The sequence below is a fragment of the Calliopsis andreniformis genome, chromosome 2 (assembly GCF_051401765.1).
Source record: "Calliopsis andreniformis isolate RMS-2024a chromosome 2, iyCalAndr_principal, whole genome shotgun sequence".
NCBI lineage: Eukaryota > Metazoa > Arthropoda > Insecta > Hymenoptera > Andrenidae > Calliopsis > Calliopsis andreniformis.
Genome location: NC_135063.1, coordinates 15,885,540 through 15,913,398, shown reverse-complemented (window position 1 = coordinate 15,913,398; position 27,859 = coordinate 15,885,540). Strand labels below are relative to the sequence as shown.

General features: G+C 34.2%; 8 protein-coding genes across 15 annotated transcripts; 4 read left to right on the top strand and 4 right to left on the bottom strand.

Moving 5' to 3' along the window:
- Nucleotides 1–1,049: 1,049 nt before the first annotated feature.
- On the bottom strand, nucleotides 1,050–3,479 carry LOC143185563 (glutathione S-transferase LANCL1). Its single transcript, XM_076388683.1, has 10 exons — nucleotides 3,258–3,479; nucleotides 2,933–3,112; nucleotides 2,675–2,854; nucleotides 2,450–2,601; nucleotides 2,237–2,384; nucleotides 2,021–2,161; nucleotides 1,756–1,938; nucleotides 1,534–1,680; nucleotides 1,363–1,465; nucleotides 1,050–1,287 (listed from the first exon to the last, which is right to left on the bottom strand). The coding sequence occupies exons 1-10, from the start codon at nucleotides 3,294–3,296 to the stop codon at nucleotides 1,211–1,213; spliced, it is 1,350 nt and encodes a 449-aa protein (XP_076244798.1). The 5' UTR covers nucleotides 3,297–3,479; the 3' UTR covers nucleotides 1,050–1,210.
- Nucleotides 3,480–3,676: 197 nt separating this feature from the next.
- On the bottom strand, nucleotides 3,677–4,619 carry LOC143185571 (very-long-chain 3-oxoacyl-CoA reductase-like). Its single transcript, XM_076388695.1, has one exon. It carries the CDS (start codon nucleotides 4,608–4,610, stop codon nucleotides 3,684–3,686), a length of 927 nt encoding a protein of 308 aa, XP_076244810.1. The 5' UTR covers nucleotides 4,611–4,619; the 3' UTR covers nucleotides 3,677–3,683.
- Nucleotides 4,620–4,810: 191 nt separating this feature from the next.
- Argl (Argininosuccinate lyase) lies at nucleotides 4,811–8,003 on the bottom strand. The gene is made up of 11 exons (XM_076387202.1): nucleotides 7,983–8,003; nucleotides 7,748–7,858; nucleotides 7,453–7,539; nucleotides 7,260–7,343; nucleotides 6,515–6,646; nucleotides 6,346–6,446; nucleotides 5,977–6,170; nucleotides 5,670–5,869; nucleotides 5,350–5,574; nucleotides 5,137–5,243; nucleotides 4,811–5,057 (listed from the first exon to the last, which is right to left on the bottom strand). Exons 1-11 carry the CDS (start codon nucleotides 7,986–7,988, stop codon nucleotides 4,910–4,912), a joined length of 1,395 nt encoding a protein of 464 aa, XP_076243317.1. The 5' UTR covers nucleotides 7,989–8,003; the 3' UTR covers nucleotides 4,811–4,909.
- Nucleotides 8,004–9,060: 1,057 nt separating this feature from the next.
- On the top strand, nucleotides 9,061–10,135 carry LOC143183734 (ninjurin-A). The gene is made up of 2 exons (XM_076385425.1): nucleotides 9,061–9,463; nucleotides 9,545–10,135. The coding sequence occupies exons 1-2, from the start codon at nucleotides 9,182–9,184 to the stop codon at nucleotides 9,749–9,751; spliced, it is 489 nt and encodes a 162-aa protein (XP_076241540.1). The 5' UTR covers nucleotides 9,061–9,181; the 3' UTR covers nucleotides 9,752–10,135.
- A 781-nt stretch (nucleotides 10,136–10,916) lies between these two features.
- LOC143183699 (uncharacterized) lies at nucleotides 10,917–15,648 on the bottom strand. Of its 4 annotated transcripts, none has more exons than XR_013002643.1 (8): nucleotides 15,330–15,648; nucleotides 14,628–14,908; nucleotides 14,246–14,539; nucleotides 13,842–14,169; nucleotides 13,394–13,771; nucleotides 13,063–13,319; nucleotides 12,755–12,968; nucleotides 10,917–12,532 (listed from the first exon to the last, which is right to left on the bottom strand). XR_013002643.1 is itself a non-coding variant. In XM_076385379.1 (7 exons), exons 1-6 carry the CDS (start codon nucleotides 15,423–15,425, stop codon nucleotides 13,068–13,070), a joined length of 1,629 nt encoding a protein of 542 aa, XP_076241494.1. In that variant the 5' UTR covers nucleotides 15,426–15,648; the 3' UTR covers nucleotides 10,917–12,968; nucleotides 13,063–13,067. The 4 variants fall into 4 exon arrangements, 1 of the variants encoding a protein (XP_076241494.1); XR_013002645.1 differs by having other exon boundaries at nucleotides 10,917–12,025; XR_013002646.1 differs by having other exon boundaries at nucleotides 10,917–11,274.
- LOC143183680 (uncharacterized) lies at nucleotides 15,540–19,073 on the top strand. Of its 3 annotated transcripts, none has more exons than XM_076385360.1 (4): nucleotides 15,540–15,660; nucleotides 16,372–16,471; nucleotides 16,796–17,173; nucleotides 17,232–19,073. In XM_076385360.1, exons 2-4 carry the CDS (start codon nucleotides 16,400–16,402, stop codon nucleotides 18,942–18,944), a joined length of 2,163 nt encoding a protein of 720 aa, XP_076241475.1. In that variant the 5' UTR covers nucleotides 15,540–15,660; nucleotides 16,372–16,399; the 3' UTR covers nucleotides 18,945–19,073. The 3 variants fall into 3 exon arrangements, with proteins under 3 accessions (XP_076241475.1, XP_076241484.1, XP_076241467.1); XM_076385369.1 differs by lacking the exon at nucleotides 15,540–15,660 and having other exon boundaries at nucleotides 16,175–16,471; nucleotides 17,232–18,115; nucleotides 18,203–19,073; XM_076385352.1 differs by lacking the exon at nucleotides 15,540–15,660 and having other exon boundaries at nucleotides 16,175–16,471.
- A 2,072-nt stretch (nucleotides 19,074–21,145) lies between these two features.
- Nucleotides 21,146–25,078, top strand: LOC143183719 (uncharacterized). 3 transcript variants are annotated; one of them, XM_076385399.1, is made up of 9 exons: nucleotides 21,146–21,190; nucleotides 21,384–22,207; nucleotides 22,582–22,788; nucleotides 22,864–23,125; nucleotides 23,203–23,325; nucleotides 23,402–23,563; nucleotides 23,646–23,831; nucleotides 23,907–24,088; nucleotides 24,162–25,078. In XM_076385399.1, exons 3-9 carry the CDS (start codon nucleotides 22,601–22,603, stop codon nucleotides 24,325–24,327), a joined length of 1,269 nt encoding a protein of 422 aa, XP_076241514.1. In that variant the 5' UTR covers nucleotides 21,146–21,190; nucleotides 21,384–22,207; nucleotides 22,582–22,600; the 3' UTR covers nucleotides 24,328–25,078. The 3 variants fall into 3 exon arrangements, with proteins under 3 accessions (XP_076241514.1, XP_076241521.1, XP_076241529.1); XM_076385406.1 differs by lacking the exon at nucleotides 21,146–21,190 and having other exon boundaries at nucleotides 21,328–21,643; nucleotides 21,722–22,207; XM_076385414.1 differs by lacking the exons at nucleotides 21,146–21,190; nucleotides 23,203–23,325 and having other exon boundaries at nucleotides 21,328–22,207.
- A 142-nt stretch (nucleotides 25,079–25,220) lies between these two features.
- LOC143186437 (mitochondrial-processing peptidase subunit beta) lies at nucleotides 25,221–27,830 on the top strand. The gene is made up of 9 exons (XM_076390113.1): nucleotides 25,221–25,320; nucleotides 25,399–25,653; nucleotides 25,722–25,893; nucleotides 25,967–26,123; nucleotides 26,199–26,398; nucleotides 26,466–26,609; nucleotides 26,681–26,826; nucleotides 26,907–27,110; nucleotides 27,173–27,830. Exons 1-9 carry the CDS (start codon nucleotides 25,255–25,257, stop codon nucleotides 27,311–27,313), a joined length of 1,485 nt encoding a protein of 494 aa, XP_076246228.1. The 5' UTR covers nucleotides 25,221–25,254; the 3' UTR covers nucleotides 27,314–27,830.
- The last annotated feature ends 29 nt before the right edge of the window (nucleotides 27,831–27,859 follow it).

The window sequence follows — 27,859 nt, the reverse complement described above, 5'->3', positions numbered from 1 at the left end:
CTTGTGTCTAGACGTTTTGTTATTAATTTGGTCATTAACTTGCTTCTTCGTATGTTTATTGACTCGTATCAGTAATTTCGTTCTCTGAAAAGATACGTGAGCACTTTCACTGTGGGCTCTCGCAAGCAATAAACTGGTACGAAACAATGCGACGCGAGCGAAGCCACGGATGGTTTCTCACAGTAAAACGTATAAAATAAATAGGAAGTCATAAGATAATAACTATTTTTCGTCTCTACTCCACGCGTAACACTCGGTGCTCCAAAGTTAATACGTTCGTTGCCGAATACGCGATATCGCGAGCTTGATTTTCAGGGCTAAATATCCGCCTACGCGATGTCGCGTGGCCCCAAATACATAATTTCAACGTGAATATTTGCGGCGCCCAGAGACTGACTCGCTTCTCAGACATGGCAGCCTAACAGGTAAAAGGAAGAAGATCGTAAAAGCGATCGGTGTTGTGAATGGTACTCACGTTGAGAGTTGTCGTTTCACAATCGGTCGCCACCGAGCGAGACTAAGCGCGGCGCCGGCAGAAGCGGCTTTTATACTCGAGATGGTCACCTGGACGGTGGTAGCATGCCACTCCTGTCCGACCACCGAGGATCCTCCTTCCAATTTGTTAAAAGGTACAGGAAGAAGCACTCGATGATCACATTACTTTCGTTCGCCATGAGAACTGTTGTTCTCTCGAGTTTCCCAATCGTGATATCGTGATTTATTTATTAATCACAGCTGAACTATAACTTTTAGTTTTATTAATGTTCTTTCAACTCTTTGCAATTGCTTACATTTGCCCTTTTTGTTGAAAAAGGCACGATTAAAGAGTAACTTGATCGCTCAAACTTTCAGCGGCGCTATTGTTATGAGCATTTCTCTTCAGGCTATTAAAAATACCAACGCACGACTCGCCATGAATGTTAGTAGCTCATTGACCAACATGTTGCGATGGACGTTGGATTTATTACTACAGCGTGGTTGACGTTCCACTTTTACTATTACTATAGAAGTAATTTTTTATGGGAAAACACTCAAAACATAAGTTTGTAAATTGATGGAAGTAATGGTTTATTATTTATTAAAAAAGTCTACATTTAATTACATATTTTAAATACGTAGTAGTGGATAGATGAATATTGAAAATTGAAGTTTTGCATAATAGTTGATTTGAACTGTATGAAAAGTAGTGAATTACTCCAATATTTTAAGTTCACACTGTATATGCAGGAAATTTTGCTGAAAGTGGGTGTTGCATATCAATCAAAAAGTAAATGGTACCAGCAAGACCTAAAACAATAATACATAGATATTAGTATAATATTAGTATGAAAGAAAGTACACAATCCGTAGCATGTATATTACCTTCGAATAATGAATATGGCCTATCAGGAGACCTGGTTTGATGTATCCCATAATCCATGCACCAATCCGTGAACTTACAAGCTCTATACAAATATTTCATATCCTAGACAAGAAAAGCAATACACCATTAATACGTATAACTTTATTCAAATATTAAGTTTCATCAATTACTTTTGTTTGTTGAAAGAGCGTCAAGAACGTATAAGCATTTCCAGCTACTCCATGGCATAATCCATAGCCTTTTTTAAGCAAACCTCTTTCCCAAATCACTTCTCCACATTGTAGAGCAGCTTTCAGATATTCATCATCTTTGTATATCTATATATTTGAGTACACTGTTGGTTATACATATAAAACTGAGAATTATATATACTTAGATAGAAAAATAATAACCTCATAGGCTAAACAGTATAACATAGCCATTCCAGGTGCTCCATGGCACCAATGCACTAATTTGTCAGTATGACTTCCAATTGATGATGGAAAATTTCCAGAAGGATACCGTATACTGAGCAGAAAATCCAGTGCTGGTTTTATTTCTTTTTGTAGTTGAGTTGGTGTCAAATATTTGTATGCCTACAATAAGAATACATTTACGTACTGAAACGTTTTAAAAAATGAATTTCAGACATATTTTCTAAAATAAAAGTTTTCATACTTGCAACAATAAATAGAGTATTCCAGCCAAACCGTGTGCTCCACCAATGTATTCTGTATCATGCCAAGCATACATTAATGGTGTTTTGTACTTTCTTGATGCAGAGTATATATTTCCAGATTTAATTATAAGTGCAATGACCTGACATAATAGTCTCTTAGTAAATGTGACTGACTCTACATTAATGTACTATTGTTTTTAGTAATACAATAATACCTGCTTAATAAGATCATCCTCTATAGGAGGAGGAGATATATTGGCATTTAAAAAAAGAAGAGAATATAAATATCCAGCCCTTCCATAAAGTAATTCATCAGGCAGATCGCTGGTCTCATCCAGAACATGAGATGATAAAGATTTCAGTCTAAAATACAGTATCAATTAGTATTCATAGATAATTATTATGAAACAGTAATCAAGTATACATACTTAGAAATCAGAGTATGTGCCTCCTCTTGATTACCTCGTGAATAGAGAACAACAGCTCCTAGAGCTAATGGGCCTGCAATGCCAGTTAAGAAAGTAACTTCTCTTCTACTCCTGAATTTATTTATGCTCATTCTTAATAATTCAGTTGCTTTCTGCAAAGCAAAGTATACATAAATTTTCAATGAATACTTTCTAATTGGTGTAGACATGTTTAAGGGTACCTACATCAATATATCCAGGTTCATTGAAACACTTTCCATAATGATAAAATGTGTATGCAATCCCAGGCGTTCCAGTATACACAGAATAATCATCGTTATATGTCCAATGACTTTTCTTACTTTCCAAATGTTCTATTAGTCTTTTTATGGATGTTTTTAGAGTTCCCTTGTAGTCTTCATTCAGCTAAGAAGTATTCATAAATTGAATACATATCTTTCTAGCTTGTAATATATTATTTTTATGTGAAATATGTGATGTTACCTCTTTTGTATTATTATTCAATATCAAATTAGCTGCTGAAGCAGGATAATCTTCAAAAGTATTTTCATAATGTCGAGAGCTATTCATTCTGGTATGAAATAATCTCTTAATTTGTTTAATAATGTTTATATACTGTATGACAAATATCTTTTCTTTCTTAAATTTATGTTTAAATTTTGCCTGAAATAATGTCGATTATGTTTTTAAAAACAGGTTAACTAATCGTACAAAATCAGTGTTTATTTAAAATCGAAACACGCAACGTATGTAAATTTGCCGGCTTAGCCTATAAAAACATCTAGTGGTAACCAAATTAGAAACCAACCTGTCCCTCGAATAATTTTAGAGAAATCTGCTTTAACATAAAACAGCTGATTCTATTCTCCAATATACATAAAATATCGAATAAAAACTCGCAATTTACGTCACAGATTTAATGGTAAACTGTCATTGTATGCACGCCATGTACATGATACGAACGCAGTATCGAATCGCTTTAAATCGAATTCGAGATATCGAACTAATTCAAATAGGAGGGTTACTAATTAAGCTAAAGCACAATTACTAGAGATCAGGATTTGGAATATGTGTTAAGAGAACACGTGTAAACGTATAATATTTCATGCATATATATATCTTCCCTTCTTCAAACCCATTCAAATAAAATAGTAACTTCAAACTCGATAAGCCGCAAAAACACACAAACCATTTCTTAAATTAAATTAAATATATTATAAAGTTTTCTACAAAATCATCCGATGTACCGTCGCAACGCGTTATTCCGGTTCCCTTCCATAATATTGATCATCCAGACGATAACTGTATTAGGCGATATTCGATAAATCAATTTGATAATTCCAATTAATATAGAATGCTGTAAAAAGCCAGTCGTCACGTTTTCTTTCCCTATCGTTCTTATAGCGCTTTGCACATATTTCTCAGGGGTCGGTACGATCCATCCTGGCCTCGGCGAATCTGTTGTGTGATTCGTCACCGTACCAGGTAACAAACACTGCACGACAATACCGTGCTTTGCATACTCAATTTGCAGATCCTTGCTGAATTTCACGATGTACGCCTTGGTGGCTGCGAACACGGTCAAAAGAGGGCTCGGTAAGACAGCCACCATAGAGGCAACGTTCACGATCACTCCTTTTCCTCTAACAACCATTTGTGGCAGCAAAATGCGACACATGTTCGTAACAACAACGATGTTACAGTGTACTATGCTCATATAGATTTTCTCTTTATGTGGAAGATCGAGAAAGTACTCTGGATGGGGATAAGACATGCCAAGGTTGTTGATCAGTACACCGATCTCCAGACCGAACATCTCCTTCTCGATTTCGTTATAGGTCTCCAGACCTTCAGAGAAATCCAGCTTGATCACTTTCGTCTTCACGTTATAGATCATCTCGATGTTGCTGGCGATCGTTTTCAGATTCTCCGTGTCTGGACTGACCAGGACCACGTTTAAACCTATTTTCGCGAGTGCCTCAGCATAAGATCTTCCTATGCCGTGTGAGCATCCAGTGATCACCGCCCATTTGCCCATCGAGCACAGATCGACACTCGCAGCTGAGAAAAAACTTCTGTATATTTTGTACAGTACATCTCGGGAGAACCTGTATCCCCAGTATATAATCGCCGCGTAACCTATTTTCTCGACCAACATCATTTGCGATAACGAGCCTTCCGGTCTACTTTCAGTGCATATCAAGGGACGTTGCGCTGTACACTGAGGCAGCTGTTTTTATATATCATCTCACGTTATTCGTTCGCCGTCTCGCTCGGGAAGGGTTGAAAGGGACTCTTCATGCAATATGGTTATGATAGAGAAAGGGATGACATATTTCAGGAGCGTGAAACAGTCGAATGGAAGTGGCTCCGTTTTAAATACAATTTTCCCGCCTTTTATTTCCCAAATTATTCCTGTATTTATTTTCAATTATCAGTTTTATCACTGCTCGATGCCCATTAAGAGAGATTACATTGTTGTAACCATATTCGGAGGTCTTTTATCTGCTCTTCTACAGCTGTTGTGCTGGTCCCTCCGATGACTTTGTATTGCTCCACGCTACTGTCAAAGTTCCAGATTTGCAGCACGTCTTCTTCAAATGCTTCACTAAAGAGTAGAAGGTTTAATGATGGGTAGACAATGGCCTTCGTGCATTTATGAGAAATTCTAGCAAAGTTAAATTTACCTCACTGTTTGCAATTGTTCGAGAGACAAATCGCAGAGAGGTACGTGAAGTGACTCCGAGAGGGCAACAACTTTCCCAGTCAAATAGTGAGCATCTCTAAATGGGATCTACAATAAAAGAAACTTGCGTCACTTCAAAGTTATTCTGATCTATGAATAGAACTTCAATAACGAGTCACAATAATGATTAACGTCTTCTTCCTCAAATACCGACTCCTTTTCGAACAAGATAGTAGGCCATATCAGTCGTCAACATGCTCGGTGCCAGTGCTCGCTTGCATTTCCTTTTATTTACTTCGACAGTGTCTAATGCTCTTGTAACGATAATCAGAGCACTGTCTAACGTATCGAACGTAGAGAACAACGCTTCCTTATCTTCCTGAAGGTCCTTGTTGTACGTGGATGGGATTCCTTTCAGTGTAGTCATGAAGCCCACGCACTGAAATGTTCAGTATCAAACAGCGTAATCGTTCGTTAAACAGATTCGATGACACGTGTCTTCGATTAGAGGATTAGGATTTTCATTAAACGAACTTTTCCTAGGAGAGTGCCAGACTTGCCGCGTATCAGCTCCATGCAATCGGGATTACGTTTCTGGGGCATCAGGCTGCTTCCTGTTGAAAATTCATCGGCGAATCTCACGAAGCCGAATTCTTCGCTGCTGTAAATTATTAAGTCCTCGGACAGGCGGCTGAGGTGGATCGCCGTTAAGGCTGACCAGAATAGGAACTCAGCTTGAAAGGAATTTATATTAAAAAATATATTGCAAGTTGGAGAAGTATCCTCTGTTAGATTTTATAAGTGTTTCCCTTGGGTGAGCCAAACGACATTCTTCGCTTACCAACGAAATCTCTATCCCCCACCGCCTGCATACTGTTCTCGGTGATTTCGTAAAAATCGAGTTCGGTGGCCAAAGAACGCCTATCGATTTGGAAAGGATTGCCTGCTATTGCTCCACTGCCTAAAGGCAGCACGTTTACCCGTTTACGAATTTCTTGCAGCCTCTCGACGTCAGCTTTCGCATACCAGGCGTAGCTACAAACGTTCAGAATTGAGATATAATTGTATCTTGGGATGACGAATCCCAACAGTGATTGAATCGGTGAGGTGAAGAATAAGTACTAGGATAAAAACCATGATAGCTATTATTTCAGATATTTATCTTAAAATGTGCTTTTGGACTTGTTCTGTTCTTCAGTGATGTATTTACCTGAGCAACCATTGGCTCCATTTAACCGGTTGCGCCCTTTGCATATGAGTGTAACCAGGCATGAGGATGTTCACATCTTTCTTCGCTCGATTAAGGAGAACCTATTAGCATATCGATTATTTGAATCCCAGTAGTTTCTTTTTACGGATGATATCCTTGATCTTCATACCTCGACAAGTCTAAGTAGTCTTGCTATAAGTACATCTATCGATTTTCGAAGCCATAGTTTGGTATCTGTTATCGTTTGATCGTTACGACTTCTTCCTACGTGCAATTTCTTCGCTACGCTACCGATTATTTCCTGTCGATCAAGTTGCGGATTAGATATGTGTCAGAAGTTATATATTTAAAAGAAGATGGCAAAGGATGACACAATGGAAAATCCGCGTTGCGAATACGAATATAATTATTGCAGGAAATCCAATAATATTGTAATTGGAGAGAATTTAATTATGAATTAATTTTTATCGTACCAAAATGGGGTCACTCAGAGTTCAAATACAGATTTCCCAGAATCGGAGTTGAAGAAATAATATTATAATAGAATCCCCAAGTGTCCCACTTTGGAGTGTTAAGGATTACTACAGAGCCTATTGTACTAAGTGCTAAGTAATAGTATCGCAGTGATTAATCAGAGTGACTAATTTTTCTAAAACGTAATACTAGCACAGTTCTCTTGATTAATTCTGAAGCAATGCATTGTACGTTGCTTATAGCATTAACTGTAGCCAATGTAATACAACAGGATAAAGAGTTCACATAGCTGTTAGGTAAGAAGTCAATAAATTCGTGTCTGTGGATTATCATTGAATATTAGTCGGTTCCCTAATTAATGAATGGAATTATCAACATTATCTCTTAAGAGACTCAAAAGTCTCGAAGTGTTAGTCAAACTTGATCAGCTTTGTATGCACCGACAGTCGACGTTCATTTGCACTGTGGATGTCCTCGTCTTCAGCACGTATGGCGAACTGACCCTTTTCCCATTCGACTTTCACCTGCATGAAACGTCACTCTTTTTTATATATGATCTTCTTCACGAGCATAATTATACTCCTTACTTCAATTAAGCGACAGAATTATTGCATGTCGATTTTTTTGCAATACCTGTTCAAGACCGCATACTATGACTCGTAGTTCTTCATCCGAGAGGAGATTAGCTTTCCGTATCGCTTTCGCGTACGCTATGCTTCCCTAAAGATAAGAAGACAAATTGCAGTAGTGAATAGCTCTACTAGATACTGTTAAGGATATTAATATACAAGGTGTCGCAACTAATAAATTTGAGTCTGTGATCTACGAAAACGGAATTAAGATGTACAATTTAGGTGGGACACTGTATAAATGTTTCTCAAATTTTCTAGTGACACTGAAACGATATAAAATTCAAATTTTTACAAACCTCTATATCTTCCGCGTACATTCGTTTATCGATACTGATCGATTGGTTGAAATCGTGAAATTTTGGATCAACACCATTGAGAAAACGGCCACCCCATAACTTTTCGCAACCCTATTCGTAGAAATCATCATTGGATTAGTGTACTGTACTTCTATTGCACCGATTAGTTGCTTGAGACTTAATATCAGATCGAATCACCGTGAGAAATGCACAACTTTGCAGGTGGCGAACTTACTTGCATTGCACTTTGATAAGTTAATTGCGACGACACGTTCTCCTCGTACGAATTGTCACTTCAAGACGTAAAACTTCCAGCCCCAAAATCCATATGATGAAAGTTTGGCAAGTTCCTCGGTAATGCTAAGAAAAACAGTGCGCTATCGTTCTTAGATAACGATGATGCATGTATAAATTACATGAAATAAACACGAGTGACCAGTGAGAACTGCATTTTTTTGTAAATAGAATAAAATATAAATTACTATCAGTTTTTGTCGCACGAAGTGCATCTTTATTATCAGTCAGTATTATTCTTATTATTATCATTTTTTACAGCTTATTTATGTATATTCCTATCAGCTTTCGTATAGGTTTCTACGTTGATTGCTACTATAATTATTTATAGTGATGCACGCATATCTGTTAAGTGAAACAGGAGAGTTGCATTCGATTTAATGAATCATCTTTATCAATTATCAGATGTTATTAATCAGTTCAGAATGCAATCATTAAAGTAATGCGTTGCGGATTGATTTCTCTGTATCTGTTGCGAAAAAAGTTGAAATTTCACGCCATCGATGTTTGGAGCTGAAATATCTTGAAATATGTGGCTATACTTATGTCACATTTTTAAGAAATTGGAATAGAGACCTTCATGCCTTACAGTTACAGATATATTCTCTTCCCTCTAAGGTTTATCTTTCTTATGTACAGAGTTTCAGACACGAGGTTCAAACTAGTATAGTTGGTCTCACGATCGCTGTTGTTGCTGATGCTTTCTTTTGTTATCGTCTAAACGGCAGCCCTCAACGATAAGCTGATACAGTCTAATATAGTTGCGATATTTTCATTGACATACACAAATGTACACATTCATTTTACTTAAACGCTATCCTTCGCGCACACGTCACTTGTGGTTTCATTAAACCACATTGGAATTCTCTTTCAAGATAGGGAGCACAATAAAATTAAACGTTACTGTTCTACTAGCTGCCGTTGCTACCGATACTCTCGCGTGAACCGGGCAATTAGTTCATTTCTGGATATTAATTAAGTCTGCAAAACCAAACGCTAAGTCCACCTGTTCGAGTGTATCCACCTACACGTGCTCCAATTTGGGACCAAATATCAAGATCGAAGATCCTCTCAGGTAGAGCCAAGATTTCGAAGATCAAAGATTTCTTTAAATGAGAAGAAAAGTGACCTCGATGCGCGATGGAAACCATGGATGAAAAAAAGGAATCAATAACTTCGGAGGCTGTGGAGGAAGTTGTGGTGAAGGATGCCACTGTGTCCATTGATACTACGGATAAAAAGAGCCAACAGTATAAACAAAATAGCACCTATGCGGCGAAGAAAACTGTGGCTCAAGGTATGATGGATGTTGCCCTCATTACCGCCAATGCAAATCAGTTGAGGTACCTAATTGAGTATCAAAGAAACAGCCCTACGTTCTTCGTAACTCTGAGTTTAATTATTGTGAGCTTGCTGCTTCAGGTACGTACTCGTGTTGATTCTACGAAAAGATAAGTAACAAAAAGTTTCTGTCTTGTTTTCATTGTTCTGATTTTGATCTAGATCGCCGTGGGTATTAGTCTAGTTTTCAAAGGCCGATTTGACATAAAAGGGCAATCGAAGTCAGTGCAAGCACGGAAGATTAATAATTATGTTGTCGTCGGGGTTTTTCTTATAACGATTATAAATGTTTTCATAGCTGCATTTAGTATAACTGTTCCTTCTGCACAACCTTTAATGCAAGTGGAACAAAGACCAGATACTACCTAGTGACGAATCTTTTGTATGGATTAGTCAGGATTATTGTAATAGCTCTCTGTTTTTTTATAACAATGCTAGGACATTGTTAACCGAGGAGACAAAAATGAATCTATTTAGTTTAACAATAAATGTACAGTGTCATTTCTACTTTGCTATGAAAATATACGATCAATTTGATATACAAATAAATTATGATCGATAATTAATTAGTCAGTTTTTATTGCGCGGAAAAATTTCATGGTGTCTGCCTTTATTCGCAGTTTTAAGTACCCAATAAGGATAATAAAATAGAAGTCTTTTATCTTACTTGATTTCATCCAATGATTGCAAAAACACAAGTAATATCTTTTTAAAATATTATAGGTATTTTAAAGGTCAGTTTTATTTTTTCTAAGCTCCTTTCTATTGTCTTTTATACAATGTTTTTTTATTATTCTTAAAACTTTGATATGTTTTTATTTCATGCGTTTGATAATTACCAGATAAGATAAGCTTAGAAATCCTCAGTTTCACTTCTGTTCTTAAGTTAGTTTCAAGCTCCTATACATTCAGTTTATATTTATAGCAAAAATATTGAATTCGATAAATTTTGATCGTGTAATTTACTTCTCTATGTACATATACAATATAAAAGATAATAGTTAAATAAATAATATTAACACTACTTTAACGTATATTCAACGTATCTTTTAGAACTATGTACACATAACAAATCCAAGTTACTCCTCCTAGAGATGTGCCATGTTTTGTTGTTACAATAACAAAAAGAAAACATTCATGCTATGTTAACTCATACAAATTGCGCTATAAATTAACCGTGATATAAGTTTATCTTAGGTAATATAAAAAAGACATGGTAAAGGAAGATACATATTACAGCAAATTCATTTTTACAATTGTTCTTTTATAGTTCGTCATATTTGGTAGTCATAATACAAATCGAATACGATTTGTAACATGTCTACAGTATACATTCAGAAAGAGAATGTATTTCTAGTCATTAAACTAAAAATTCATCTCCATTCTCTCTTTCTCACACACATACATACTTTCTCCTGTTCACTCTTCTTCTTCTCCTTCTTTTAAATGCAACAATATTTCTAATGCATTCAAATTTATAATTCTGTATCTTCTCAAGTCTGATTCTCATACATTTACTCATTTATAACAAGTCTTTGTTAAAACATTTGTCACTATTTTCTCTTTATTACAATTAACAAACAGTTATAGTTCACCATCTTGATTACGCTCATGTCAAGTTGATATAGATCGAGGCAGTTGAACAGGTCCTGCAACGTATGATTGCATATCGGTCGAATGAAGTTTGAACGACGAGAAACGGTTTTTTACGTTAGATAATATCATATAGAATATAATAAAATACAATAATTAATAATTAACATGTTCATCATTTTTTTTCTGGGTGTGACTAGGATTTCTCCGTAGTGGCATAACTCTAGCTTGTGTCTAGATTGTGATACTTTCCCATAGACAATTTCTTTGTTTGCGCTTCACTTCCACGGGCTCGACACCTATATCACACACGTGAAAATATACAATTCTTACTACATTGTTAATCGTACCTTATAACATATTTTAATAGGATATCTAAGACATTTGATGTGCAGTTTTGGTCAAACGAACCAGTTATATTATATTATCCAACAGTAGAAAATTAGCATTATAATGAATGTATAATAATCTAATCTCTGTGCTTTTTCCTTCGATGACCAGGGTTAACAAATGATAGAATTCACACAATAGATTGATATAGACAGGAAAATATAGAATCATGAAAGCAATATAAAAAAAATGTTCAACTCGTAACATATTGAGCTGTTCAATAGACTCGGAAACACTTTTGAAATATTACATTTAAAGTCAATTCAGGATATCTGCTTTGGCTTTATAAGCGACTAGATACAAAGCCGTAATTTAGATATCTTCAAAATCCATATCTGCCTTAAATGAACACAAACTAGTGCACATTAATAAAAGAGCGAAAAAACGAACATTTAGAGGATGTAGTCTTAGTAGAGTAAAAGACTAAACACATCATCTTCAAAATTATTTCCGCGTCATTGAACGAATGATAAACGAAATAGAGCTTCTCATGATAAAAATTTCATATATCGATGAATTTTCGTCTACCTTATATGTTTTCATATAGATCGATTCCCAGTTTTGTTTATTATATTTGTTTCTCTTAATCAGGCAAGTCGACCTTAATTTCTCAATGCAACAGATTTTATAATACACAAGAGTTGGCTTTTTAAAGTCGACCTGTACAACAGCAGGTATAATACATTATTATGTATATACGTCTGTGAAATTGTTAAGTATAATTTCTACGAATTAGTACTGTTTCGATGCATCTTTTATATATTAGTTTGTTAACGAAATTATTGCAGTTTCACAGTGTATGAAACTGAAAAGGAATCTAATAACATTTCTAATACTTCGTACCCTTTTTTTTCTAATACAATTGATAAACTATTCCAATTAATTCATACATATGTTTACGTTAGTTCCATCGTAAAAGTATTCTTTGTATTAACGTTATTGCTAACTTAACATTATTACGCGAACTTTGAATCGCACGTATTGGGCAGGCCAAACCAGGGCAAAATTTTCATATGTATAATTACATAAATTATGTTCAATTATAAAACAATACTATTACACTTGAGTTGTAAACTTACTTAAAGTTTATAATAGCATTAACTGTAGAATGTAGTTATATCACTTATAATTTAATAACATTCTTCACTATATTCCTAATGATATTCACTGAAACAGTGTGAACAAGTATCTTTACTTTCTAATACTTGCTTCATTTGGCAAACATCAATATTTTCAATTGAACAAATAAATAATGTCGAATGAAGTATTGACTTTTAGGCGTCTATTGTGCTTTATAGCATCGCGTTTACTTTGTATCATACATTTCCTTAGATAGTTGTACGTAATAATATTCCCAGGACGATACTAGAACCTTCATTCTGCCCTTACCTGCCCTATTCATGTGATTGTGCTTTACTTTCTGTTAACACATTCAACTGATTCCTTTCTTCGGAACATTTATATATGAATTTCATTCTTCTTTGGATGTCAAATTCAAAATCGTTACATTATACATTTACAGTAACTAATCTGTTTAAATGTTTATCAATAATAGATTTATCACAGTGGTGTATTATTGTATTCCTCAAGTTGTATATTTTATCTGTAATAATATTTGCTTTCATCAGTAAACCATTCTTCTTTATTACACTGTTAGACTGAAGCAATTTTTCTATTCGACCTGGTCTACAACTGACCTGAGTTAATCATCCCATTCATCATCGTCGCTGGTTTCACTAGTTGATTCATCACTTTCACTATGGATTGCACTTGACCGCTCAGCAAGGGCTCTCGATAAAGCACTAGCTAAACCTCCCTGAAAGGCTGGTAATGTCTTCGATTTGACTTCATTAGAAACAGGCCTCAATTCAATTCCCTGACGAATTTGTTCCAGTAAAGCATTTCTAGAATCTCCAACAGGAGGAGGTGGTTTTGGTTCAGATCTATCAACCTTCTACAATAAAAATGCAAAAACTCAGTAAAATTATACGATACAGTTGTCATAAATTCATCAATCTTAATACTAACTCTAAGCGTGGTACCACTTCTGATAGATTCCATGAGCATCGACCTAGGGTCAGGATTTTCTTCGTTATTATTATTACTATTAGTATTATTGTTGTTGGTAGCACTTGTATTGATAGTTCCTTCGTCCGTGTTTACTAAATTAGGCAATGGAGGGGGAGGTGGAACGGGCGCGGTTGAATTGTTTCTGGAAGGTAAGGCTGGAGCTGGTGGAGGTGGAGGTGGAGGCGGTGGTAATGTCGGTGCAGAAGTTGAAGAAGGTGGTGGTGGTCGTGATGGTAACGTTCTGTGCACTGGTGGTGCACTAGCTGGTGCACTTGGCGGCGTTGATGGCGCGTTAAATCGATTTGGAGGTAGTGGCGGAGCGCTTCTCGTCTGTTGCTATAATAAAATTAATTACAGTAATACATTCTGAAACAGCCTGATGCGAGATTATGTAGAAAATACGAACAGGTATCGTTCGTGCAGGAACTGGAGGGGGATATTCCTGCCTTTGAGGTGCTGTGGGAGGAGGTGGCTGTTGCTGCAGCTGCTGTTGCTGTTGTTGTATTGGCTGCAACTGTACATTAGATTTTGAGAGAGACGATGAAATGTCTTCTCGAATAGCGTTCATTCCTCCGTTCTTCTCGATAAAATCATATATAAAATTGCGCGTTTCTTGATTCCTAAATTGGTGCTCCGATACACCCACTTTATCAAGGAACATTTTTAAATGTGGATCATCTGGTTCTACTTCTAGTTCCTTGTTATTAGCATTAAACGCTAAATGCGTTAAATGTCTAGAAATATTAAGATAAACGTCAAAAATTTGCCACTAATAATTAAAACAATATAATATTTTAATAAACTTTGAACCTGAAGTTGGATGGGGGTCCTATATCTTCTTTTTTTAATTTCCGTTTAGCTTTATCTCGCTTTTTCTTTTTAGGTTTGTACATAGAACTACTCGAAGCACTTCTGTTAACACCTATTGTAGCTGGAGTTCCATTTAACAAATTAGAAGTTGACCCAGTACTGAATGCAATAGGTGATGTGTTACTCTGATTTCTCCAAGGTAATGTTGCACCATGTTGACCTTCTGTTTCCATTTTAGACCGCCTTTGTTGTCTTCTTTGACGTTTAGCATTCAGTTTCCCAAGAAGAATATTTCTAGAAACAGTAAGCAATTGCTTAATCTCTTATTTTACTACAGCTTCTTACAATTTTAATATTTATAAAATCAAAAATATTTCTTTACCTTAATGTAACAGCATCTGTTGTGCTTGCAAAATTAAAAGCAGCCATACAATCTTCAGCTTCAAATGTATGGAAGTATGCTAATGGTGCTTTATAATCCATTGCATTATACACTTCGTGTTCCCATAACATTGCTTTTCTTTGCAAACAATATAAACGAAAAAAGAAACTACGCCTAGGATTATCCCTTATCAATGTTATAATACCTGTAGTTTTCTTTATCCAGTCCTTATGCAAAGGAGGTTCAGTTAAATACAATTGAATTACGCCAGCTGCTAAGCACTACAAGAATAAAAACACATAACTCCTATTAAAAACTGCAAAACAAAACCAAGAAACTAATAAAAAGAATAAAACCTGTATACTCAAATACATGATGTCATTAAATTCTTGCACAAAATGAGTAACTCAATGATCTCACTATCATGAATATCTTATTACACTATTAAATATGTCAGTTCACTTAACATTACATTCTCAATTAAAAGTTAGTATAAATATAGAAGAAACATGAGTCAAGATAAACTGAAGTTCAGTAATAACGCAAGCAGTGTTAGAAAGACTAGTTAAATACCATTAAAATCGCAATGACAGTATTTATCTATATCTGTTGATCGACGAAAAATTTAGGTCAAAATCGATGCAATTAACGTATCACTTTCAAGAATTCTAAACCACATTTATCACGGACCCAATGATTTACCTGGCATCTATTCCCTATCAATTGGAAGACCTGCTCATTTTCTTCCGGTTTCAAAAGTGTCGAGCCTCTATGTTTGTCCATGGTGCCTGACTTCATCTTCAAACGAGGTTAGGATAGTCGCCCTGTCGCACCTTACTCATATATTTCTCACAGCACGCAGTCTCCCGATCGATAGGTGCTCTATCATAATTCTCAAAATCAACTCGCCCCGTTTTCGTGCGTCCCTACATGTCGAACGTGCACATCGACCGTGAAATCCGTAGAATAAAAAAGCCCAAAACACCACCCACCGAAGCTGTCTTCGATACTATCCTCACAGGAAACTCAACGAGTTGGTGATGACATTTTCATCTATCCGGTTCAATGTTCCGCGTTTCCTCATTCGATATCTCCTTGCTCTTAAATCAGATTGGGCTTCGCGGAACCATGAAGTATCGTTACAGAGACTGTATCTTTGGCGACCTTTCCTACTAATAATGCTTAATTAACTATGGTTTTCTTATTGTAAGCGCATATAGTAGTTACACGTATTCGTTTAATATATAAAATCTCTATCTCTTCTCCAAAATCGATCACAATACGTTGCAACAGATCTACATTCGCCTCATTTTTCTATTCTCTCCTCCTGATTGACTTCCTATTTCTTCAAGTAAGTAAAAGGAGACTTAAGAAGGCATTTTCGTCCTCCTCTGTAACGTTTTTAAGTGAATCAGTCTCAAAACTTTATTGTCATGTTTCGTAACTCAAAAGTGAGTTTAAATTTTTAGCGCGTCTCGTTATCCTCCGTCGGTCGCCATAATCAGAAATCTGCAAATGGCCACGGGTGCAATTCACGTAGACTCAGAGATGCGATATCAAGGGAAATCTCGTTTTGCATGCGAAACAACACCGTCAACGATGATAGCGCGACAGTGATCGTTGTCACGTCTGTATTTCCTTCGATAGTACAGTGGCTCGCGATTTCCTTACGGTCGCGTTATTGAGTTTTCCGCGGGAAAACAATGTCTGGATATCGAAGAGTGAATTACTACGAACTGTGCAGATTGTGTACCAGCAGCGAGGGTAGCAAAATGAATATTTTTCTAGAGGAAGGCCGTAGACGGCAGCTCCAGACGAAAATACAGACCTGTCTGCCTATACAGGTGAGGAACGTGTATTTTCATTGCCATCAGGAAAGATTTCTTGGAATTCGAACTGCAGACAGGCTATTCTTTACTCCAATATTTACAATGTGAATTCTGTTTCATTGATGTACAGTGAGTCAGAAAAGTATTTGTGTGCTCAGTTTGAGTATAACATTATGTGGAGAAATAGTGTTGTTGCGAGCACTAGTTGTGCAAGGTCTACTGATGCTCGTAGGAAAAACATAAGAAGGAGTATATTTTATTATCCTCACTGTAGTTCAAGACATAATTGTGATTTATTCAGGAAAGGGAAAACACTAATGTTTTGTTCATTATTTCAAGGTTTTAGAAGAGGATTCATTACCCAAGATTGTCTGTCATGAGTGTATTATGAAATTGGAGAATTTCATAGAATTTAGAGAAACAGTTGTAAGTGCAGAGGGTATGTTAGAATCTTACTTTACTTCATTACGGTTTTCTGAAGATTTTCTAAAAGAGGGTAAGGTATATGTGAAGAGCACAGAGAAGGATAGACCAACAACACCTGAGAATGAAATATTGAAATCGATAGAGAGGGTAACTCCTTCTACAACGAGTCAAATAGTTAATACAGATCAACAAATACAACAGCCTGTTGTTGTTAGTAATTTAAATGCTTCGAATATTCAAATTATTAGTGGAGTGCAAGCAAGAGTTCAACAGTACAAATGTGCAATGCAGGTTTGTTGATAATTGACAAAAAAATCAATTATATACTTAATAATAATTATTGTTTTAGATGCAACCAGGTGGTATGGCAGCTGCTGTTGTAGAAGCAACAGCAGAAACACATTATAGTTATCAGCAACAAACTTCTCAGCAAGTATCACCTCAGCAATCAAATGAAGCACAAAATCAAATTAATGAACAACAAAGTCCTACCTCACAGATTCAACAGGTGCAAAATCAAATTCAAAATCATGGTCAAATAAGTCAGCAAATACAGTCACAGAGACCAATTCCTCAACAAATAAATCAGCCAGCCCAAATTACTCAGCAACAAAATCAAACACAAGTTGGTCAGCAACAACAGAATCAGTCACAGATAACTCAACAGATTCAACAGTTGCAAAGGCAGCAGAGAGAGTTTGAGAAGCAACACAGACAGCTTCAGCAAATTGAGAAGCAACAAGCACAAATTACCACGCAACAAGAATTCTCTATAAAACAAGAACCTCAGCCACAAGTGGTGCATCAGAACAATAATATTATTTTAAAGACAGACCCAGATTCTAAACAAACCCAGCCAATTATACAGAAAGTACAATCTGAGGCTCCAAAAGAAGATAGTGCAGCACAGAATGTACAAACTTACACAACTGTGCAGGCTGCACCCGAAGTGTTTTTAAATTTGGGATTCAAGGAAGGCCCATTGGTCACACAGACTATTCGAGAAGACACGAAGGAGTATAAAGATGACGCAATAGCCCGGAACTCTATCGGGCAAATTTCAGAATTTTTAAGAATCAAGTCAGGCCCCGAACCAACGTCGTTAATCACCGTGAATCCACAAGTTATTTCGCAGAACAGTCGAAGTAACACTTGCAAGGATTGTGGTAAAACTTTCTCCTCCCCAAATCAACTGAACGGTCACACATGCTCCAGTTCAACATTCAATTCAAGGTCTAGTTTGCTTCGAGCGTTTTTAACTGAAACTTCTGATAGTAGTGATAAGGAAGATCCTTTGCAAACTAATAATAATTCTTTTAGTTGTGATGTTTGTGGCAAGCCGTTCAAGCGAAAAGAGCACCTTTATCAACATAGAAAATTGCATACTGGTGAACGTCCGTATGTATGTACTACGTGTGGAAAAGCATTCAGCCGAAAGGAACATTTGGTTAGACACTCAGTGTCCCATACAGGTGAAAAGATGCATGAGTGTGAAATGTGTGGTAAAAGTTTTTCACGGAAAGATAATCTTCACAAGCATCGTAAAACGCATGGTGTATCGGGTCCATATACTTGTGAAACTTGTGGAAAATCGTTCGTAGTAAAGCATTATTACTTAATACATTTGACGACTCATGCATCGACTGCTACTGGGGATGGTGTAAATTGTCAAGATCCGCTACCATATAAGTGTGATATTTGCCATAAGGCATTTTCCGTAAAACAGTATCTTACAACTCATAAACTTAGGCATAGACCAAAGAATAATAGTAACTCTGGCCAGAATAGCGTGAATGACCAGCAACAGCAACAGCAGCAGCAGCAGCAGCAACAGCAGCAGCAGCAGCAGCAACAGCAGCAACAACCAATGCAGCAATCTAATACTACGAATAGTGTTAACATAGTGGGGAATAGTGTTACTAATTCTGGGAATTTAAATAGTAGCAATGGACAGTCTAGTAATGGGTCGACAGTTGAAATGCAGAGTGTTATTGAGAAAACTGAAGAACCAAATGGTTCGTTTAATAATCAGTATCACAATAATATACAAGAGTTCCAATGAGATAACGGGAAGCGTGTCTATTATGTTCTCTTGCCAAATGGTAACAATCACAAGATTGTCGTTATGTAAGCAAGGGAAATTTTATGACGCGCCAGAATATTTTCTTAATTCCATGTACCGTTACTTGAAACGAAAATTTTTGTACTTTAATAACGTATAAAACGGATTTTATTTTCATCAAATTGAATAAGTCATCTTATTTAGAGAAAAAGTAATATCTTCAGTGATTTGAAAGCTTAACAGAAAATATGTTGTATATATATTTTACCACTAAAGTATTATATATATTCATGATGCATGCTATGTTTTATACGATGCACATTATTATTTAACGTTTAAAAAGAAAACATGAGCTACAAAATTTAAATGTGTGTAGATAGTCATAAGGTTGTTCCAATAATCGATTCCATTTATTTGAGACATGAAAATGTTAGATCCATATGAAGCCAGAATATTATTTACAAAGAATCATGTATTATTTTAATTGTTTTTAGTCATAAAAATAGATTAAGATGAAATTAGAACAGCTAGAGTTCTTTAGTTATTGTATATACAGAAAGTATACTTCTATTTACAATGAATGGAATTATGAAAAAATTGATTTGTTTTTGTTGTAAACGATAAAATCGGATACAAAGTGTTTTATTTGGTTTTGTGCAATATGTCTATATAGTTGTAATATATTAGATATATAGACAAGATTAATGAATTTTTGTATAAAATATCGAGATTAACGAATTTTTTTCACCAGTGATTGTAACAATCTATGACCATTTTACAAAGTATTTTAGAATTATGTGGTTTGTATGCAAACTTAGAATGCAAAACAAAATCTAAGACCAAAGAAATAATATATTATGTATAAATTGGGTAAATAATATCAAAGTAGAGATATTAAATACGAAATATCGTCAGGCAGGATTAGACCTGATTAACTCCATTATAATTATAGTTTCGGTTAAGCGTAAATAATATACGTATGTATTGTATAGTACATACTTTATAATATGTACCATAAGTCGTTTTCTGACAAATGACAGCGTGCCATACAGTGAACTTTGAGAATAAGTGTACGTAAAATTATGATTATCTAAAATTTCTTATATTTATAATCTATATTCACAAAATTGTTAAGAAAAACTCGAAAGATCATGAGAAGATCATTAATTGAGTTACTATTTCGTTTTATTCCCTTCACGGAATAATCTGAAACCAGGGCAATTATATCTTCAAACGAGACATCCCCATGATATCATATTCAGATTTTAGCCATATACTTACTAAATTTTACATTTATATACGATTTCTATTATAAAAGATTTATATTACACACAAAGTACGTTACAAATTGTTTTTCAAGGTATTTCGTTTGCATACACTTTTTTCACAGCGTTCAGTGTTACAGAACAAGCATTGGTGACAAGTTTAAATTGCACAATTTTATGTTGTATATTATGCTATGCAATAATACATATTATTTACTAAGATAAGTCTACAGTTTTCATTTATGTTTTAAACAGAGATTTTTTATTGTATGTATAATAACAAAATTTTGTTTTTACCGACTAAAACTGTTAAGATGTAAGAAAACTTTCCATAGTACAAAAAATTTATTTTAATTACTGGTCAGACTTTATTTTATCATAAAGTCTTGTACATATATATTGAAACAGAAATAATGAATTTAAGACTGTGTTTCTATATCACCTAGTGCTAGGTGTACATTGAAGGTACATAGATTTATAGTGATAATATTGTATATAACATGGTCCAATGAATAAGACAAAAAACTGTTAGTGCACTGTTCCTAAAAAGATGGTATTTTCTGCGAAGCACGAGAATGCCTGTAATTCATACTGAACTCTTGTAAAGTGGACATTAAATCCAAAGATACAGTGTTTTTTCTCAATTACATTGTTTGTGTTTACATTTAAAAATCATGGAGAGCAGATATTTTAAAGATTTATTTCAGGAAGAATACAAATATTTTAATTGTTAGTGATCTTTTAATATGTGCAACATTTACAGCAAAGTGACATTAGCTAATCAGCCCCAACATAATTATTTTTGAAATTTATACCATTTATTTTTACCCATTGCATTGTACATATTTCCCAATCAATGATATATTTAAATATATTATAATAAATTAAAGAATATTATAAGTACATAATACACTTTTTATATAAATGTTCCTCTCTATAATTCATTGATCTGCATCTTTTCTGGGATATAAATTACTGTATGTAAGTAAATATTATAGCTATAATGCATACAAGAATGCACACAAGTGCATTTGTTTCTCTTTGATAGTGCATAGTACTTGTTTGGGTTATGAATATGTAGTGTTTTACACATATTTTTCATTGAGTTTTATGATATGTAAATACATTATTTATGCTTCGATAGCAGTGTTTAACATTGATGGTGGGATTTCAGGAAAACTGATTGGTGGATCTGGCTGGTGATGGCCCCTCCTTGCACCTCAGTGCAAAAGTGGATGGGGACTATCTGGGGGTGCATTCTTAGATCTGGCGTGAGATTTGATTCTATACATACGCAATAAAATCAAGAGGTCTATGGATCTAGAAACCATGCTTGCGAGGAACTTCAAAAATGTTATAAATCGTCGCGTTTAAATTTAGGAGCGAAGGGTCGCTGCTACATCTGTTGGCCTCATATGTTTGATGCTGCTACGTGTAAGATGTCTACGTGTCAGAGATTATGGAAACTTTCTCTCTTTCTCTCTCTTTTTTTTAATTAAATGACTGCTTTAGGAACCACACAGCCACACATATAGTACTGACAATATTTTGGGGACAGTATTGAAAAAAATGTGAATAAAGTATTAATGATAACTTAATATCAGAAATACTCTTCTTTTCTCATTCATTATACCGCGCCTGAAAAATATTCAGAGTTGTATCGAATGCTTCCTGATAATGAGGATTTAATAATACAAAATTTGTCCTCAACCTTCTCAAATATATGCACCGCGTATTTCTTGCAAGGTTGCTCGCAGACGATACGTTCAATAAAAGTTTTTATTGGGGAAGACTATCGTGATTATTATCTGGTAGATTATCTAAAGTCAAGCTTACAGTAAGTCGCAAAGTTTGATCGGTATAGTGTGTAATCGTTTTACATGCATCCCTTTAAACATTTGTATATATTCGTTGCATTATGTTGAGACAATTAATATTCGAGATAATAATTCAACAGATATAACAATACGCGGGTGTAATATTAAAAAGTAAAGTCAGGTAAGCATCGAGTATTAGAATGACAGTACTTTGACATAAGGTTATGTTGTTACTTGTTGATTTTTGTCAATATTATTATAAATTTTTGTAACCTGTCTTGAGAAAACATTTTTTTATTTACAACAGAGGAGGGTTTTGGTATCAGTTCTTGTATCTATTAGGTTTTGATGAAATATTGTGGTACTAATTTTTAGATCTTAACAAATACTTAATAATCTAATCTGGTGCTCTTTGAAAGTTATACTTAGTGCATAACAAATCTTTTGTATCATGAATGCTAACTTTCAGTTCAGGTTTTACGTTTTGGAGAATAAGATCTTATGTTTTTTAATGAGATAGAATTTTTATAGAAATTTTTGTTTTATTTTTTGCAGGTGTAAGAAAAAAATAAAAATGAAACGCAGTAGATCTTTGTCTCCTAAGTCTTCAAGCAGTGAAGAAGACATGAAGCATATAAAGCTTGGAGATAATGCAAAAGCAGATGATACAGTATCTCATCCACATATATTAGATTTTTCTGATGATGTTTTGCTAAATATTTTTAAATATTTAAGTCCTCAGGATCTGATGGCAATAAGCTTGTAAGTTTTAATACATTGCTATGATTATAACTTAGGAATATTCACGTATATTCTTTGTGTTTAATACATTATTAGGTGTTGTCAACGATTAAGTCAAATAGCACGAGATAAAACTTTATGGAGAATAGTAGATTTTCGTGGATCTCCTATGGTACTGAATGATTTAAAGAAATATATGAAATTTCTTCAACCAATGACAACCACTCTTGCCATTCGTGCGAATTCATATTCTGAAAAAGATGCAGGTCTCAGCCCGTGGTTCTTTAATTCTATTAAAAGTACATGCACTCAACTCAAAGAATTGATTATTGAAGAATATTATATTAATGCAGACAAGGTAAATTTAAATACACAGTTATGTTTATATAAATACAAGTAAACCTTATTGAAAAACATAAAAATGACTGTTTACAGATACATATAACTGACTTTCCTCGTACTATTAAAAAATTTTCATTGAAGGGATGTAAAATGGGTTTTTTACGCAGTAATAAATCATATTTTTTTAATATGAATTTTCATATGTTTGATCTAACAGTAAGATATTTTATTTAATAATTGTATACATTTTTAACTTGTTTCCTGCAATGCAAAGTTTATTAATATTTTTCAGTGTTTAATTTTAAGCAATTGTCAGTGGCTCACTCCACACTCATTACTGGGTATCAGTAAAATGCCAAACTTAAAAGAACTGAGATTAAATTCTTGTCACAGTTTGGGTGAATGTGTTGCTTATGCTGGTCTGGCAACAAGATTTGGATTTAAGAAATTGGAGGTAAGTCGTTTCGTATATTTCTATTATTAACTTTTGTATTTGTGTATTTTAAAAGATATTTATAGATTGCTACTTGTTTCAGATTCTCGATTTACGAGACACAGCACTAAGTGACAGTGAAGTAGGGTTCTTTAATTACACCAAAACTTTGACACATTTATATCTGGAGTATCCTTCTAGTTTACAGTTTCCAGTTGAACATGAGGCACAACCTTTACAAAGAGAAGATTTGGATGAACCTGTCTATGAAGATGGAAGTCTTGCAGAAGTGAGTACTCACTGATAATAACAATAATATTAAACACATAAGTCATAATTACTACATCTACTCTTTTGGTTTTAGTTTCTGGTTTCAGATGAATTTCGTTGGGCAAACTACGTTCTAGGACGCGGCTTAGTAACCGATAGAGCAATTTGTACTTTTGGAAGTAGTGCATGCATTCACAATGTAGAAGATGGTCTTTTAGAATTAAAGGAAAACATACTAGTATTTAATAAACCAAATTTGAAAACATTGGTCGTAAGGTACGATTTAATATCGATTCTTAACTTTTCAGTAAGTGAACTAAAAAAAATGACGATTTAAAAAATGTTTCAGGAGGTACCCATACGTCACGAATTCAAGCCTTGTACATTTGGCTTTAAACGTACCCAGTCTTGAATATTTGGATGTAACTGGTACTTCCGTCACAAGACAAGGCGTTGAAACTTTCAAATCGCAGAAGCCAAATGTCAAAATAGTTTCTTCTTTTGACGAGACATAATTGTAAGAGACTGTAACGAATCGTGAATTTAATTACGTGGTTTGAATATATGTTTAATCAATGTTTGAGCATTGACTAGCAATGTCTGAAAAGTACGAAGTCATTCTGAGGATTTTGATGACATGATACTTTTATAGTTGAATAGTTCTATTTTCCGCTGAGGTTGAATAAGTATAAAAATTAAAATACGAACAATTTCTTTCGTTTCAGTAAGTAGTAAATGCAAAGAATAAAGCGGATCATAGAATAATATTCGAAATTTATATCTGAATTTTACGATCTTAGTGTAACTGTGTTCAGTATATTTATTCGCAAGTATTACAGTTCCATAATATTATAAATAAGTATTTGTGTGCAATTTAATAACATATTACATTTTATGCTGACATTCATTAGTATAACTAAACAAATACACTAGGTCTCTTTACGCTAGACGTAATAGAACGTCATTATTAAGACAAAGATACAAATATACATAAAATGTTTCGTATGCATTACTTGAAGGAATGGGAAGATGTATCATAAAATATTATTTTACTAATTTTCTGCTGTAGGAAATCATTCCGTTTTCAACAACTTTTTCATATTGTTAATGATTTCATCGTATTATAATAAAACTTCTATTTCATTAAATTAACGAAACATCTGTTTTCATTAAAAGAATATTGTACATGTAGAAGAATATTTATAATTTTATCCGATTTATACATTAAAATATACGTTTTTTAATTTTTAGTTTCGACATTTTTTAATTATGTAAACAGAAACACCATTGGAAGTAAACTTAATGATACAGTCGATAGTAAACTGAAAAAAAAGAAGAACATTTTTATCTTCAATTGTTACGTACATAAAAATGAATAGTTTTTAAATGTATTCAATATGAATAGTCTGAACTATTTGCTGAATGAATAATTTAGAATAAAAATGGTAGTAATCTCGAAATATTTATGTGGTGTAAAAAGTAATTCTGTATTTAAATATATTCAAAGAGTGAGTGTTACTTTGATTTTCTTAAGTCGATTCTAGAAAGAAGATTAACTCAATCTTTATTATAATCTCATCCTCAAGGGATATGTTTCTGTCTTAAACAATCATTACAAAAAGTTTCAAGACTGCGGAGGTGCTAGAAAAACTAAAGGTTTAGATTGTTTGAATTTGGAGGATTCAGTAGAGTCTGGCATTGCATGCAATGGCATGCGTCTCGTATGCGATTACAACAGTTCTTTTACTGCTACCATAGGATGTTTCGTTCCAGCTGGTTCGATGTATGAAACTTGTGAAGAACGTGGTAGCGCCTTGTTTTTAGAACATTTGCTTTTCAGGGTAAGAATACTTTTTATTCAGCAAACTTATGAGCATATGTGCATATAAAAGAGTTTTCTTTAATATAGAGAACAGAACATAAAGATCAAGAGCAATTAGAAATAGCTTTAGAAGAAATCGGCGCAAACGTCGCTGCTATTGCTACACGAGATATCTTTCTTTTCTATGGGACAGTACCTTGCTACAGAGTAGATAAATTAATTCAATTCTTTGCAGAAGTGATCTTGTGTGGTGTCATATGTAAGTCGAATAAAATATGTAAATAATTTAATATCTCTATGGTTATTAATATACTTCGTTTTAACCATTTCAGGCGACAATGATGTTAAAAGAGAGAAGGGTATTATTTTGCATGAACTTAATAAAATGGAATCTAATAAAGAATTAGTTGTAATGGATTATTTACCAACTATTGCGTATCAGGATACTGCTCTTGAAAATAGCATATTTCCTGAAACTGATGTAATAAAGTAAGTGTTAAGATATGAAGAAACTTCAGAAATTTAATAGGTATTTGTTTGATAATTACAATATGAAATTCTTAGAAACTTTTGTACAGACAAATTGATTGACTTTCGAAATCGATTGTTCAAACCCTCTCTTATGACCATGATTTGCGTTGGATCTGTTTATCTACATGAATTAGAAAAATGTGTTGAGAAATATTTTGCTGACGGTATAAGACCAGAGTCATTTGCCGACAAAATCAGTCCGTGTACGGAGTCGCTTGAGTATCGCTTCTCAGGTGAAGAAAATTTCAAATAGAATGCAACACTTTCGAGTGCATGAGTATTTCAAATAATGTATCCTAGGTGCTGATTTACGTCTAAGAGACGATGACGAAGAATTAGGGTATGTTGCATTAGGAATTGAAGGTCCAGGTCACAAGGAACCTGAAGATTACTTTGCTCTTAATGTAGCAAAGGAATTTGTGGGTGCCTGGGACAGAAGTTACAGTAAGCAAATATCCTAAATATTTGTAACAGTAAGCAAGTAAAGATTACTCAATGATTATCCATATTTTCAGGTGGAATAAATCATAATGCACCGTACCTTGCACATATTGCATACAATACAGATTTGTGTGAGAAATATAAATCATTTTTTCACGAGTGGTCTCAGTCTACCAGTATTTGGGGATGTTATTTTGTTAGTTACAAATTAAATCTTGAGGTACATTTTCAGTATTTAATAACCAATAAGTAGCCTATTTGTTTCTAATAGCGATTATTATCATTGAAACATCTGTTTAGTATATGATTAAATTACTATACCGAGATTGGGTGAGATTATGTACAACTATCACGCAAAAAGAAGTATCACGGGCTGTAAATCAATGTATAACAAAAGAATTAATGATATTAAATGATCCACTATGTCGTTTCCTCGACATCGCTAAAAACCTTTTTAGATATGGACGTTATTGTCCGATTCAGCAAAGAATTTTAGCATACGAGGTAATTTTTAATCAATCCTTTGATGTCTAAAGAAAGCTATATAAGTTTTATGATGATTACAGAAGATAACAGCAAGTAAAATACGGGATGTATCTCTGAAATATATCTACGATCAAAGCCCAGCTATTGTAGCCATTGGCCGAATTGAAAATCTGCCGGATTATAATCGAATAAGAAGCGGAACGTACTCATTACGATACTGAATATAATTTTACATCATTAGAAACCTCTAAGAATGAAGCAATAATGAATGAATGATCAATAAACGTGATAAGGATCACGAGCTTTCAATGAACTTAAGACGGAATAAGAATTATGAATATTTTGAACAAGATGTAACTTAAAAGATTAGTAAGGATCGAAAATAACTTTGTTTCAGTAGCAAAAGTATAAACAGAAACAGGTGAATAAAATGAAATATATTTCTATCATTCAGAACCGTGATATTTGCAGTTATTTTCAAAATGTATAAGAAATTTCAATGATATTGCTACATATAGGTAGATCATGTAAACTTGAGGATTTGTATGAGACTGCGCAAATGAGAGTTACAAGAATCAACCCCCGCCACGCATATTCTGCTCCACAGGGGTTCTCATGATTATGAGCACTCGATACTCAATACCTTAAACTATGAAATATAACCGAAAAATGATAGAATCTATGATAAAACAGTATGAACATAAACATAGTACGTACAATTCAACAAACTATATACGATTAAAAAAACATAACTTAGGTTGCAACTA

Excerpts from the sequence above, each read along its gene's own strand:
- LOC143185563 (XM_076388683.1), bottom strand. The coding sequence starts at position 3,296 with ATGTTAAAGCAGATTTCTCTAAAATTATTCGAGGGACAG. Across the intron at positions 2,855-2,932 it reads TGAATAATAATACAAAAGAG|CTGAATGAAGACTACAAGGG; the intron begins GTAACATCACAT and ends AATACTTCTTAG. Across the intron at positions 1,466-1,533 it reads CGCTCTTTCAACAAACAAAA|GATATGAAATATTTGTATAG; the intron begins GTAATTGATGAA and ends TTTCTTGTCTAG.
- LOC143183680 (XM_076385352.1), top strand. The coding sequence starts at position 16,331 with ATGTCTGGATATCGAAGAGTGAATTACTACGAACTGTGCAGATTGTGT. Across the intron at positions 16,472-16,795 it reads AGACCTGTCTGCCTATACAG|GTTTTAGAAGAGGATTCATT; the intron begins GTGAGGAACGTG and ends CATTATTTCAAG. Across the intron at positions 17,174-17,231 it reads AGTACAAATGTGCAATGCAG|ATGCAACCAGGTGGTATGGC; the intron begins GTTTGTTGATAA and ends TTATTGTTTTAG.
- LOC143183719 (XM_076385399.1), top strand. The coding sequence starts at position 22,601 with ATGAAACGCAGTAGATCTTTGTCTCCTAAGTCTTCAAGCAGTGAAGAA. Across the intron at positions 22,789-22,863 it reads GATCTGATGGCAATAAGCTT|GTGTTGTCAACGATTAAGTC; the intron begins GTAAGTTTTAAT and ends ATACATTATTAG. Across the intron at positions 23,326-23,401 it reads TTCATATGTTTGATCTAACA|TGTTTAATTTTAAGCAATTG; the intron begins GTAAGATATTTT and ends AATATTTTTCAG.
- LOC143183699 (XM_076385379.1), bottom strand. The coding sequence starts at position 15,425 with ATGAAGTCAGGCACCATGGACAAACATAGAGGCTCGACACTTTTGAAA. Across the intron at positions 14,909-15,329 it reads TGATAGGGAATAGATGCCAG|TGCTTAGCAGCTGGCGTAAT; the intron begins GTAAATCATTGG and ends TTATTCTTGTAG. Across the intron at positions 13,320-13,393 it reads GAAGTGGTACCACGCTTAGA|AAGGTTGATAGATCTGAACC; the intron begins GTTAGTATTAAG and ends TTTTTATTGTAG.
- LOC143183734 (XM_076385425.1), top strand. The coding sequence starts at position 9,182 with ATGGAAACCATGGATGAAAAAAAGGAATCAATAACTTCGGAGGCTGTG. Across the intron at positions 9,464-9,544 it reads TTGTGAGCTTGCTGCTTCAG|ATCGCCGTGGGTATTAGTCT; the intron begins GTACGTACTCGT and ends ATTTTGATCTAG.
- Argl (XM_076387202.1), bottom strand. Across the intron at positions 6,171-6,345 it reads TGGAGCCAATGGTTGCTCAG|CTACGCCTGGTATGCGAAAG; the intron begins GTAAATACATCA and ends GAACGTTTGTAG. Across the intron at positions 5,870-5,976 it reads GGGGGATAGAGATTTCGTTG|CTGAGTTCCTATTCTGGTCA; the intron begins GTAAGCGAAGAA and ends ATTCCTTTCAAG.
- LOC143186437 (XM_076390113.1), top strand. The coding sequence starts at position 25,255 with ATGGTAGTAATCTCGAAATATTTATGTGGTGTAAAAAGTAATTCTGTA. Across the intron at positions 26,827-26,906 it reads GTTACAAATTAAATCTTGAG|TATATGATTAAATTACTATA; the intron begins GTACATTTTCAG and ends ACATCTGTTTAG. Across the intron at positions 27,111-27,172 it reads AAAGAATTTTAGCATACGAG|AAGATAACAGCAAGTAAAAT; the intron begins GTAATTTTTAAT and ends TGATGATTACAG.
- LOC143185571 (XM_076388695.1), bottom strand. The coding sequence starts at position 4,610 with ATGATGTTGGTCGAGAAAATAGGTTACGCGGCGATTATATACTGGGGA.